Raw genomic sequence first — 13,759 nt, forward strand, 5'->3', positions numbered from 1 at the left:
GACTCGGACGGTCACTCTCAAGAATTCTTTGTCCATTGACCGTCCAAGACCGTTTATTTTACCGGTCCAGTCGGACACCGGACGGTCTCGGTTCGGACTTTCCAATAAATTTACTTAATTCAGAACTTTTTTTTTATTACCACAAACAAAATTACTTACAAATGAAGATGTTTAGCCAAGAAATCAAAAGTAAATATAAAAAAGAAAAAACACAGTGGATCATCATTTGACAAGATATAATTAAGCCATGCACTAATGTTTGGTCTTCCAGAGGACTATATGACTATAGCCAACGATCATCATATATTCATATGTCTATAAAATTCAACAATCAACTTCTAAAAATGAGGACAGTTTAGTCGGTCAACCTATTCGGTCACTCGTACCGGTCGGTCAGCGGTCGGTCCTTCGACATAGAATTTTGACTGTGACCGTCCGCCAATTCTTTCGGGCCGGTCGGACACTGACCGTTATGACCATCGGGTGTCCATGGACACTTTTTATCTCGGTCGAACGGGTCGGATAGCGGTCTTCCAGATCTTTTTCCCACCCCTATGAGCAAGGCATTGATACGATCTACGTTAGTTGACTACGATCTACGTTAGTCGTTACAAGACATTGATACATCATAAAGATGTGATGAGCATGATAACGGACTAATTTAAACCATAATGAAAGAGACCTAAAATCCGACAATATAAAAAGGACCTAGAGTCCGACAACATGAAAGAGGCATAAAGCTCGACGAATTTATTACAATATTTAATTTATATATTGCCTGAATTACATGGGATAAATCTTGATGGCAAATTGCTTCCACTGAGACTCGATCTCACGCTTAAGAGGGGTGTCCAACCCTTACATCAAAGGGTGGTAGACAATTTTCCATCATTGATTGGCATCAAACAGAGGCGAAAAGAAAAAATAGTATGTAACTGCTCCTAAAGGAGTACAATTTTTAAGAGAAAAAACTAACATGATGACAAAATTTGGAAGGCGAAAAACAAATTAAACACGATAATAGAGTGATAATACTATAGGATAGTGTGCAGATGATATATTGGGCCAATCTTGAGTTACTATCATAGTTGACCTTCTTCTATTCTTGAATTAAGGAAGCTTGGGCTGGTTGTTGGTGCTGGTGTGCCCCCTGCCAGAATGTGATAAATGCTCTCGATCTTCAAGTATAGACAATTTATATATTCATTAGTTACCGGAGTCAGGTGGTGGTGGTGGTAACGGTGTGTCACAGTGGTGCACAGACGGGATAAATACTACTCCTCAGAACTGAAAATCTGGGCATAAAAGGAAACACGAAAAACTCGCTCAATTGACTCAAGCTGAGGAGTCCACCAAATTCAATCAACTTTTTCTTCTTCATGTCGTAAAGATAATAAATCTCCTTGTGCCAGTCACCATAGTATTCTTTAACATAGTCGCATATTATCACTAAGAAGTCTGTAATCGATGCAAAAGACCAACGCAAATTTTTATTCCAATTGGGAGGCAGAAAAATCGTTTCACCAGTCCAACTACTAGTGTTGTTCTCCTTGTCATCATAAATCATCCATATCTCCATCTTTATCACCTTGTTTTCATAATCATAATACCATTCATCCATTAGTATTAATCGTTCATCGGGCCCTTGTAATAAAAGATGCCCTTCCGCTGAATCATCGTTAAACTTAATACGAAAAAACCTATTAGGATCCTTCTTGACAATATCGAGGTATTCGATCCGTCTAAACTTCTCTTTCCCAACATCAAATACTACTATATTCAATTTCCCTTTCGAATCTGGAAATGTGGGTCGCTCCACATACCAATATAAAGAACCATTCGAGTAGAACGGTTGTCTTCCTACGACATACTTAGGTAGGGTGACATCTTCTTTCCTTCTCCAATAACTTTCACCGACAGTCAATACTTCACAGTTTAGTTCCACGGGATCACAATATGGATAATGGGTTCCAGGTTTTTTACACAAATATACTACTTTATGTTTCTGAGTAACTGGATCGAATCCTAATCCAAATGTAGAATAGATTTGTTTTCCGATATTTGGTGTGATCCATGGCGTTTCTTCTCTTGTGTATATATTGCGAATACAAACGGAATTATTGACTTTATTTACGAAAAATAACAAACCATTAACAAGCTTAAACATGGGTTCCTTAGCATCTGATTTCCGAATATCTGGCATTCGCTCTATGCTACGTTTCAACAAATCTAACGTAAAAAATCTTGATGAACGTATGTGGCTATGTGAAGTGATAAGGAGCTCTTGACTTGATTCTGACCGGGAAAAGTGTAATGAAATTAATTGTTTGTCTTGTCGTATCAAATACAACCATCTTTTACTTAAGCACTTAAATCGCATAAGTGATTTTACCGCAAGTCTGCTCATTATATCAATCATTACTTCCTCGCTAAAATAAACACTAACCTGAATTGAAGCAGCTGCACTGCCGCAGGTGATGGCCGGAGAAGTACCACCACCACCACCACCACCACCACCTTGACTATTGTTTTTTGCCATTGTACAAATTTGTGTGTTTTTTCTTCTATCCTTGTTCATATTTCCTCTCTCAGTTTTTCTCCCCAGCCTCTTAAATAGAAAAAGGAAGACAGCCGGCAAAATAATACTATTAGGTTTTTATTTGTTGCAATCTTTGTTTCTAGATCCTTGGCGGTTGTTATATATATAATCAAAGGTGGATATTAGGTGAAGGAGTAGTGGCAATCAAAGTTCTCTTATAAGCTAGGGCACTTCCTAGAGAGAATGTCGGAGAACAAATTTTCTTTCCTTTTTCCAAAAGTATGTATGATCTTAGGGTTTCCACCAAATTTTAGAAAATTTCTTTCCTTTGATTTGATTCCGGATGAAGAAGTGGTCTAATCTTTGATATGATTCTGGATGAAAAAGTATATTATTCATTGAATTCTATGTATTTTCTTTGCTTTAGTGAATCGGAGTGATTTTCATTCTCTAGATGATCGACAGGTGAAAGCCGAGGTTGTGTTGAGGGAAAAGACATACCCGGATCGGGCAAGTCTTGTTGTTGTAAGAAAGGGATATCACAATAACATAAACTTTGAATTGCAAAGTTTTAATCTCAAATAATAAATAACACTACATAAGAAAATCTTTTACCACGAAAACACAAAGCGTAGACAAAATACATTCTCAGAGCCCAAAAATTCAAATCGAAAAACTAATCCATAACACAACACCTTTATAGGCTATCCTACAAGACACTATCCAGAGATACTTGGCATTCGGAAATTAACGGTTGGCCTTAGCGACACGTTCAATCTCATCCTTCTTCTTGATGGCGTAACTGTACATGAACATAAAAGGTTTTAGCTTTCACCGTTGTCACAGATGACAATATCGATATAAAATACCCATCAATAATAAAGTTTTCTTGATTTGAGATGATACCCAAAACATTTACCTGTTTGAAGAACCTTTTGCTGCATTGATAAGCTCATCGGCGAGGCATTCAGCAATAGTCTTGACGTTTCTAAAAGCACTCTCTCTGGCTCCTGTGGTGAGGAGGTATATTGCCTGGTTTACTCTTCTCAATGGAGAGATATCAACCGCTTGACGTCTTACGACACCAGCCGAACCAATTCTTGTAGCATCTTCCCTTGGTCCACTAAAATAAGAGATGGCAATGACATGAATCAATAAATGTTTTACGAAATACAAGTTATGATAACTCGTGCAGTTTTAACACAAATCAGAAGCAACAAGACAAAACTTGGTGGTTAATACGTAGCCCAAATCAGTTCACTCTGTGTATTAATCGACGAGTATTATGTTTTTCAAAACTAGCAAGTCTATTTTGGAAAGGGGTCAGCTTACTGGTGCCTAGCATTTAATAGCATTCAGAGGCCCCGATTTCAAGAGCGTAGCTGAGTTAATATTCAAACAGATAACCAGAATCACAGCACTACAAGATATGCCAAGTTCAACACTTCAAGTACGCATAAATTCTATCAGAGTTTTAGTAGCAGAAAACTTCATATTAAAGCCACTCAAAAGGAATTAAGAATGTCAAAAAACAATCAAAGAAAAGAAAGATATAACGAATTCAAAAACAAAGTTTTGGAAGAACTGTTACCTGTTAATAACAGCATCTACAATTACTTGAATTGGGTTTTGATCACTAAGAAGATGAATGATATCCATTGCATGTTTGACAATACGAACAGCCATAAGCTTCTTTCCGTTGTTCCTTCCGTGCATCATGAGAGAGTTTGTCAATCTCTCAATAATGGGGCATTGAGCCTTACGAAACCTCTTAACGGAGTATCTTCCAGCTGTGTGGGGGACATAGGTAGCATGCTTTGATGCACTAACTGCGATATAATCTGCTAGAGATATATCACTTACCTAAAAAGAAACATCCAAAACTTAACATAAGAATTTCATCGTTCAACAAAAAAAAACAAGGCAAAATTACCAAAAGAAAGCAAATAGATAATTTTCTGCGCCAGAGAAAGTGCATATCTTATTCAGCTCTTCTTCCATATTGCCGTATTGGTACAAAACAATGGTATTAGTGAAGAAGATATATGAACCACAGTGAATGGTGGCTCAAGTGCTTAACACTGATTCATAAAATTTGGTCATGAACTCATCAGTGCAACACAACATCATGTGTTCGGCAAAACCATAGCATGAAATCACTCGACCATGGTTCAAATTAAACTGTAAGCGCTGGGGGTGAGTGTCAAATTATGATGGTGACTCTCGAGAAACTCCCAAGAACATAGTATATCGTATGAAAGTCTGTTAACCTGTGACGTAGTGCATTCTGTTACGAGGTACGGGTACGCTATAAGCTACCATGTGAGTAAGGGCTGGGGTACATTCTGTTTTCGACTACTTTTACTAGACAATTGATACTCTTAACTCACTATGATGCATATAGAACGGTAAACCTAGTTTCAACTATTTAACCTAATTCAACCTAGTTTAACTGATTCAATATAATCACTAATCCATCAATAAAACATAGATTTAACCTAAATAAATGATGCAGAATTTGATTAAATGAAGCTTAATCAACCTACTTAGTGAGTTTGCGTATGAATCAGATCAAAATTCGAGAAATTTCGAAACAAGATTATCAAAATAACGTATTAGATTAGATAAATCAATCAATTAAAGGTTGAAATGAGATAACTTGGATGAAAAAAAACAAGGAGATTGAAATGAAAACGAACCTCGATATCGTCAAAAGTCCATTTGTTGAAAAGCTTGACATCTAAGGCTTGTGATACAACGACTGGTGCTTCAGAATCTTCCGCCATTGATGAAAATCGAAGGAGTTCAGTGAAGGACTGGAAGAGATGACCGCGCCGCTAAGATGTTCTGAAAACCCTAGATTCTGTTTTTAGAGAGGGAAAGAGAACGGGATTATTAGGGTTTTTAGATTTAAATACTGATAAGCTTTTCCGGAGGTTTTGAACCGGTTCTTTGTTGAATTATCCGATCCAAGGCCTGGCTAAGTAAATCCGGTTCAACAAATAATCCGAACTTTTCTAACTCTAATTTGATCACCTCTAAAGGCGCTCCATACTTTTGCTTTTAGGTCGTCCCTCTTTTCACACTCTCATGGGCCTCGTACAAATCAGTCCCAAGCCCAGAGACTAAGCAATCCAAAGGTATTAGTACTAATTCGTGTTTTTCAAGCCCAATCTATTATATTAAAACAGCTCAGTCGGTTATCCAGGGGATAAGTCTGGCCGTCCATTTCTTTTCACAAATTTAGTTTTGATTAGATCGAACGGTCCATAACATATACAATTATGTAAATAGAATAATAATAAAAGGGCATTAAAGTCATTTTATACTCTCCCTATTATCTCTCCAACCTCCCCACGACAATTCTCAAACTCCCACGATTCTGAAATCCCTAACTTGTCCGGAAGATCTTTGTATTTCAATTTGAAGTCCATCCAAAATCTTAGTTTGATTTTTTAAGAGAAAACCATGGAGGTGGAAAACCTAAAATGGAAGAAGCCCTAGGAATAGTAACCTTCTCTGCAACGATTTCTAATCAAAACCCAAAGTGAAGGTCAGTTGTAGATTTCTATTGTTTTCTTAATCTCTATTGTTATCTTTCTCTCTTTAACTTCTATGAAGGGCTATAATTTACAGATTCAGAAGGTGTTTTATTGGAAACTATAAGTTCCCTAATTTGATAATCGTATCAAATCCAATCGCATCTACTCACCGTGGCTCCGTTAATTCTCTCCAGGTCTCTCTCTCTCTTTCTCTCTCTCAACAGTTTTTGTTATTCTTTAAAATTTAATTCAACATCTCCATAGAAATCATACCCTCTCTTTAAATCAATCTGCAGTTTTGTAATACCTTCTTCTCCTTCAATTAGAGTACCCCAGGTAAATCACACTTTCTCTTTTCTTTTTCTTTTTAGTTTATTTTCTTTTTAGTTTATGATTCATTTGATTATTTTTTGGGTCTGTCGTTTTTTATTTAAGCTTTGATCTTCTGAATTGCAGGGAGATATTTGAAGAATTTGAAGAAATGCTTAACTAAAGTCTTTGGTAAGTTATATGCTTTTATGGATCTTTTTATAGTTTGAAGTACAGCTTTAGCACTTACAAATCCTACCCTTTGCTGTCTTGCTCATAAGAGAGAAAGTTTCTGAATGCTTCAACACTTACAAATCTTTTTATAGTTTGAAGTATAACTTTGGATCCCTATTTTTACTTTCTCTACCTTTCGAATAAGAAATGCTTCGCTCAAGTTCTCTACTTTCGAATTCCTTTTTGAACTTTTAGTAACTGTTATACAGTCCAAAACCTAAACCATGAGTTGTAATGTTTAAATGCATGGAATTATGAGTTCCGTGTTGTTTGATATTTTCTTTCTTCTACTTTACTTTGTTGAACATTTGGATTAGGAAGCTTTTCTGAATTACATTGTTTACTTTTGCAGGAAAACTAATTTTGACGATTGATATGAAATAACTTGCTAAGGATGTATATTTTTGCCTAATAGACAAACATTACTGCAGCTTGAGGTGAATGTTCTCTCTAATATCAATCAGTTTGGGTAGAATTTGAAGGTGTGTCACGATGAGGCGTGACACAATCTTGGTTACCTATTCCTCTCCTCCTATCATTTAACAGCAATGGCTTTGGTATCATATCTTATATACACATTTACTCGCATATTCTTAATTTGCTAATCAATTTTTATCACTTTTAAGATTTCTTATCTTTCCAAATCTTTCACTGCAGTACAACATGAGTTCCTCTTTATGCATGGGAAGTTATTTCTAATCTTTATGTATGGGAAGTTATTTCTAAACATTTGTATGCCACAGCTTCTCACTAAAGCTCATCTCCAGAACTGTACTTCAGGAGAGGTTTTCATCAATGTGCAGCCCTTCAGTAATTTGATTTGTTAATTTCATCTAATTTTGTTAGTTTGGGTTTTCAGTTTGGAAGTCTCCTTTTCATCTTCTATGAGGTGAATTTGGTTATTGTTATATACTAAATGTTCGTCGTGAATATTATATGTTAATTTATTTTGATTATTTTATAACTTTTGTGTTTGAACTGATCTCCACTCAATCTATTTCAGGTTAGTTTGTATTGCTCACCCTTTAGTTGTACAAAAGTTGTATGAGTAAATGCTTCTTAGAGATTTGAAGACAGTTGCAGTCTCTCTCTCTCTCAAAAGTGTGTCGAAAATTTTCTAATCTATGTTAGTTGTATGCTCGAAAGGTAACTAACTTTGTTTATTGTTGGTTGTATGAAGTATCCTAATGGTTACATGTTTGAAGAAGGGGCCCAACACCTGAACTACTTGACGAACGACTTCGTCAAGTCATGCTTCGTGTAGGCGATCTAGACCGTGCTATCAAGTTCTATGAAAAGGTAAGCTAAAACAGACTCAAATTGTATATAATGATTTGTAAATTTAAATTATAGTATAATTTGTCAAATTGTTTATACTTTTGTGTTTGAACTCATCTTCTATTGTTTATACTTTTGTGTTTACAACTCAGATGTTCTTCATCACAACATTTTGTTGTTTTAGTCTTGATTTTTATTTCCTTTAGTCATCTTTGTCTATGTTTCACAATTGATCTCGGTTGTAGTTTCTTTTTGTTTCTTTACTTTTACTGATTTACTTAATGCTAATTTTCTTCTTCTTTTTGCAGGAAAGGATTTTTTTTGTTACCCGTAATGGGTCCATTTTATTGTTAAGTTGCAAAGGTCAAAAGGTAATGAGTTTGATGAAATTAAGAGTTAACCAGTTACTGTACTTTTTATAAAAGTTTTTTGTTTTGTCTCGCTGATATATGTTACAAATATTAAGTTCAATCTTTTAGGCCAAAGAATGCAAAAATTCCATTTGTTTGAGCTCGAGGTATACAATGTCTCTCTCTCTCTCTATATATATATATGTGCTTATATGTTTTTTTTTCTAATAATTTGGTGATCTGTCTCTCCTTATTTATTCTTACCAGTTATATTTTTCTCATGAGAGTTGTTTTTCTTTTGTTACACGTGTTCTTCGCCTTTTGACATACTCATATTTATGATGGAAATCTTCCTCAAGAACTCATCACTTATACTACAAAGCAAAACTGAAAACAATGTCGCATAAAAGCAAGATTTCGCCATAACAACTGCTGCTTCTTGCTGTAGCTCGATGTTCCTCATTGGATCCGTGGGATATGGTTTCTAAACCTTTAATGACATTATGATTTGATTTAAGTTGATATCCATTGTTCAATCAGAATTTGAACTATTTGTTGTACTCATGTATATTTTCCATGTTTGGATATTTTGGTAGCAATAAGATTCGACCCTTTCTTGATATTCTGTTTAGTTTCATAGTTTTAGTTTTAGTTAAATTTTTATGAGAGTTCAAGGTGTTCGAAGAAATGCCTGACCAGATGATTTTTCTTCTTATTGTTTGTCAATTCATACTGTTGTTATCTATTATTGGTTGTCAATTCAGATTGTCTGTTGGTAACTATTTAAATAATTTTTTTCTTTTTTATTATGGTAATTAAAGAAGTTATACTTTAATGTAGTTAAAGGTTTTAAAACTAAACATATGAACATTTAATTCATCCCTTAATGATATTTGGATTTCCGTCAATATTAATTAAGGTTGTTTTTTCTGTTCAGGTTAGTAGTAAATGTTTTAGCTTTGCCTTCCAATTTCATTTTAATTTCTAATGTTTTTACAATGAAATACATTATAACTAGGCTTCCACCGCCCCTCAGGCGCGGTAGATCTTTCTTGGCTAACGCCGTTGTAGTACATTCATCTCAGATTAGCCGATGAAAAACGTTTTTGAGAATTCTACGAGTGTGCGTGTATCGTGATGACATCACATTAAGGCGAGCTTACACAAGTAGTGCATGCATAACGGTGTCCATTTTCAGACAATGTGGGGGTTTGATCTTTGCACTCCAGTATTTAGCCATGGACAATTGTGTGTTGCTTTATCGAGGTGACATTGAGACATTAGTTAAGGTTTTTTTTAGTTAGATTTCAGTCGGAATTAATAAGGAATCTTTGTGGTTAACAGATATAGTTGACGTTTTCCCTTGACATTTTAATTTGTTTGTTTGTTTTTTTTAACGATGAAATATATGAAAACTAGGTTCCCACCATATATCCGGGAGTATTATTGTGATGATTCAACATTGAGACATTATTTAAGGCTTTTGTATTTAGATTTCAGTCAGAATTAATAAAGGATAATCTTTGTGGTTAATAAATAAATTTTTAGTTTTCCCTTACGATTTTTTTTTTCTTTTTACGATGAAATACATGAAAACTAGGTTCCCACCGCGTCCTACGGACGCGGTAGATCCCTCTTGGCTAACGCCGTTGTGGTTCATTACGTCTCGATTTTACGAGTAAAGTGTTTTCGAGCATTCTCCGAGTCTGCTTATACTGTGGGATCTATGATCACGCCGTTGACATCACGTTGGATCGAGCTTACCCGAGAAGTGTATGTACAATGATGTCCATTTTCACACAATGTGGGGTCACGCGAATACCTGTCATCCGAAATCATGTACTGATTTCGAATGAAATCACGTACTGATTTCGGATGACAAGTAAACACATGACACCAAAATGTGTGAAAATGGGCATCATTGTATATACACTTCTCGGGTAAGCTCGACCCAACGTGATGTCAACGGCGTGATCATAGATCCCACAGTATAAGCAGACTCGGAGAATGCTCGAAAACACTTTACTCGTAAAATCGGGACGTAATGAACCACAACGGCGTTAGCCAAGAGGGATCTACCGCGTCCGTAGAACGCGGTGGGAACCTAGTAAAGATTAAGCCAAATCCGAGTTCCCTTGGACGGACTGCCCTTAACCCGTAGGACGGATTAAGCCAAGTCCGAGTTCCCTTGGAGGATTAGATCCAGTAACAGGCAGTCTATGACTGACCGATATTGCACAACGTCATTTTAACTATTGCAATTCTTTTCCTGATAGTTGGTCACATGTATAAGACTAACGGGTGGATTGGTCGTGGCCTGAAATATATTTTAGAAGCACAAAAAGGATCATTAACTATCTTACTCCAATTTTTCATCATCATCATCATTTTATTCTTCTTTTCCTCCGTCATCAATCGTATGTCGTTTCTTTAGCCATGTAATTAACCACCACCATCCATACCTCTCTCAACAAAAAAAACAAAAAAACAAATCTCCACCTCTACCTATTTCACCCATCAAATGTGTGTTTTGTGCATATGTGTTGTTTTGATCTTGAATTTCATTATTTATCTCAAAGAAATACCGTAAAATTTATCAATCTTTAAACAAGATTATTAATTTAAACATCTCTCTAATCCAAAAGTTAACCTCGCAATTTTTATTGACTACAGTCGTCTGACTCATCTAAACAGTTGTTCTTTTAGATTTATTTACTTCGGACTATTAAAATTCAAATGAGAAGTACAAGTAGGGCAAATAAGATTTTTTTTTTTTTTTAAAAAAAAAAAAAAAAAAAAGGGAAAAAAGAACCACCCCATATGTCATATGGGAATCAAAATTGCTTTAAGTTGAAGCAAAAGCAGCCAGGCATGGGCAGCCAGAAGAATGGGGAAGAAAAGCTTAGAACTTGTAAATTAGGTCATCCCAACAAGTGACCTTCTAACTGAAAAGAGGATACATTTCAACAAAAAAAAAAATAAAGAAAACTGAAAAGAGGACACATGCAGATGTTTGGTTCCTGCCCCTTTCTAATAACAACCCTTTGATTTACAAATACAGTCCTCCCTACAAAGTTTTGAACTGAAAGAATCTCACACGTAAGGACCCTCAAAAATCTGAAAATTTGATGTTAATATAAGTTGATGGGTGATTTGGGGGCACTCACTTTCACATATAGGAAGTGTTTGCCAACCCAAGTTTGATGTTAACACTATCATCTTCATCTTCATCACACCTCTGTCTTTTGGCTGCCAACGCTAATTATATATCTGCTTGTAAGTTGTAACTTAATCCATAAATTTTATCCTCATAACATTTTGATACTCTCTCTTGTGACGAAACAGAGAGATCAATAATTATGTACTATGAAGATGAAGAGGAATGTTAGGGGCAAATTGTAAGCATGTTAATCTTTTCTGGGTGAAAATAAATTACGCCCACGGCTCCACTAAAGTCAAGAAAGATTTAATGGAAGATTCAGAAATCGTGTTGAAGGAAGCTAAAAATTGACAATATAATGGTACTTTTGTTCAGCCTAATATTCCTAACCAAATCAAATAACAAAATAAGATATAACGATTACTAAGAATTACATTAATTGATCGTTTTAATCATATTTATCTGTGCATTTTCGTTGAGGGCGAATAACAAACAGTTGGGAATGATTTTTCACATGTGACCCTAAATAATTAATTCTTAGGTTCTCCCTTCTATAATGAAGTTTCAATTTAATATAGACTATCTATTATATAAAACAGAAGGAAAACGATGACTGGGACAAACATCCTTTTTTAATAAAGGATATTGTCTAGAAGCCCTTCAAAATTTAAAATATAGTCCTTCGTAGAAATAAAGTTACCTATTTAAAAAACAATAATCGTTTCCTGCTTAGAAATTAAAATAACTAATTTAAGAAATAAAGAAACAAAATAAATTTCAAGCGTTAAAAAAAGAAATTGAAATCTCTCTCTCTCTCCCAATAGAATAATAACTAATTTAAGAGAAAAGAAACAAAAAAGTAATACAAAAAAAATAATAACTAATAAAAATCTCTCTCTCTCAATAAAATATAACAATAAATTTCGTAACATTTGATTGATATAAGTGTTCGTGCCGTAGGGCACGGGATATACACTAGTATAGAAATAAAGCAAATCCGTGAATTGTCACTAAATTTCACCTCACTTAGGAGAATATTTTCACCTAATTAATTCACCACAAATTGTACATATTTTTTTTCGATGGATACTATGTATTATCTTTTACATCAAAAAAAAAATGTATTATCTTGTGTTATAGAAATGACAAAGTTTTGTGATATACAATATAAAATATCGTAAATATTTTTATGAGAATGTTACAGGTTTTCTGTACAGGAAAATCAGAGATATCGTTATAGTAATTAGTAAAATCAACCAAGTTCTCTTTTCGTGTTTGGCACACGCAAGTAATTTGAAAAAGATGTTTACTTTAGAGTTTATTTGGATTTAACTCTCTACGAAAATCTGCTTGCAAAGAAAATGTTGTGTATGGTTTGCCTTACTAATTCCAACACCCAAGCGACGTAACACAATGCTAATTGCCTTCTCGTCAAACGTGCTATAGACACTCTATAATACTCCTCTACTAGGGGTTGGATTTTAGTGTGCCAACAAAAAGATCTGCAATATACTACAAGTTGGCAATACATTGGCGGCAAAATTGGATTTAATTTGATAAAATCATTGCAATGTTTTGTTAGAGTATCAAATCTTGTAGTAAATCTTGTAGATATTTTCATAAATTAGATTGAAATATGAGGAAGGCAAGTTCAACAAAAAAAAAAGAAATATATGAGGAAGGCTAAATAGCGAATTTATTTTCTTCCATAAACTATAGCCTCCTTCTTTTATTTCTACTTCTTCTTTCCCTTTTCTAAAACAAAATAATAAACTCACCAAAAAATCAAAGATTTCGAACAATAAATGGAAAGAAAGTAACTAACTCCCGCTGTCCAAAATTAAAAAGGTTTATTTCGCAAATGACACCCTTGTTCATGACCAACTTCTTGCGTAGTCCCTAATTTATCGAAACTACTCGTATAGTCTCATTTTTACTGTTACTGTCTGTTGACTATTAACTTTTATAGATTTTTCAGAAATACCCTCCTATTAATTTTTTCACATCAACTTTATTTTTCTCTCTCTCTCTTTCATCAACTTTTTTCTTTTTAACCACAAACTCTAGTTAATCTTCCCCACTTATTTCTCTCTCTAATTCCTCTGTGATGTAATTGAGCATCAAGAGGAATAATAGATATTGTGCAAGACCTACTCTTATTAAGTTAAAAGACATCACCCTCTCGTTCTTTCTCTCTATACCCTTTATCTATATGATCTAAGTAGCAACTTTCTTTGCTTTCCAAGTAGCAGGGGACTTCATCGATTTTGGTTGTTTGGCCTTACTTGGAGTTGCCTTCTTAGTCTTCTTTCCGCCCGTAATTTTTTTAACAGGTTTCTTCATCCGA

The 13,759-nt window shown here is 34.7% G+C and overlaps 2 protein-coding genes and 1 long non-coding RNA gene across 16 annotated transcripts; 1 reads left to right on the plus strand and 2 right to left on the minus strand.

Annotated features, from left to right (window-relative positions):
- Positions 1 to 1,246: 1,246 nt before the first annotated feature.
- LOC147536182 (putative F-box protein At1g32420) lies at positions 1,247 to 2,539 on the minus strand. The gene has a single exon (XM_086640225.1). It carries the CDS (start codon positions 2,537 to 2,539, stop codon positions 1,247 to 1,249), a length of 1,293 nt encoding a protein of 430 aa, XP_086496351.1.
- A 539-nt stretch (positions 2,540 to 3,078) lies between these two features.
- Positions 3,079 to 5,496, minus strand: LOC147536183 (small ribosomal subunit protein uS7-like). Its single transcript, XM_086642081.1, has 4 exons — positions 5,239 to 5,496; positions 4,131 to 4,402; positions 3,459 to 3,662; positions 3,079 to 3,341 (listed from the first exon to the last, which is right to left on the minus strand). Exons 1-4 carry the CDS (start codon positions 5,323 to 5,325, stop codon positions 3,287 to 3,289), a joined length of 618 nt encoding a protein of 205 aa, XP_086498207.1. The 5' UTR covers positions 5,326 to 5,496; the 3' UTR covers positions 3,079 to 3,286.
- A 411-nt stretch (positions 5,497 to 5,907) lies between these two features.
- LOC147536184 (uncharacterized) lies at positions 5,908 to 9,466 on the plus strand. 14 transcript variants are annotated; one of them, XR_015226416.1, is made up of 8 exons: positions 5,941 to 6,092; positions 6,176 to 6,275; positions 6,378 to 6,417; positions 6,538 to 6,582; positions 6,977 to 7,923; positions 8,211 to 8,273; positions 8,382 to 8,419; positions 8,612 to 8,872. It is a non-coding gene; the product is annotated as an uncharacterized LOC147536184 (long non-coding RNA). The 14 variants fall into 14 exon arrangements; XR_015226412.1 differs by having other exon boundaries at positions 6,977 to 7,513; positions 7,628 to 7,725; positions 7,805 to 7,923; positions 8,211 to 8,872; XR_015226418.1 differs by lacking the exons at positions 8,382 to 8,419; positions 8,612 to 8,872 and adding an exon at positions 9,338 to 9,466.
- The last annotated feature ends 4,293 nt before the right edge of the window (positions 9,467 to 13,759 follow it).

Source organism: Eschscholzia californica, unplaced genomic scaffold (genome assembly GCF_041429995.1).
Source record: "Eschscholzia californica isolate CP2 unplaced genomic scaffold, dmEscCali1.0.p SCAF_5, whole genome shotgun sequence".
In the NCBI taxonomy this organism is placed as follows: domain Eukaryota; kingdom Viridiplantae; phylum Streptophyta; class Magnoliopsida; order Ranunculales; family Papaveraceae; genus Eschscholzia; species Eschscholzia californica.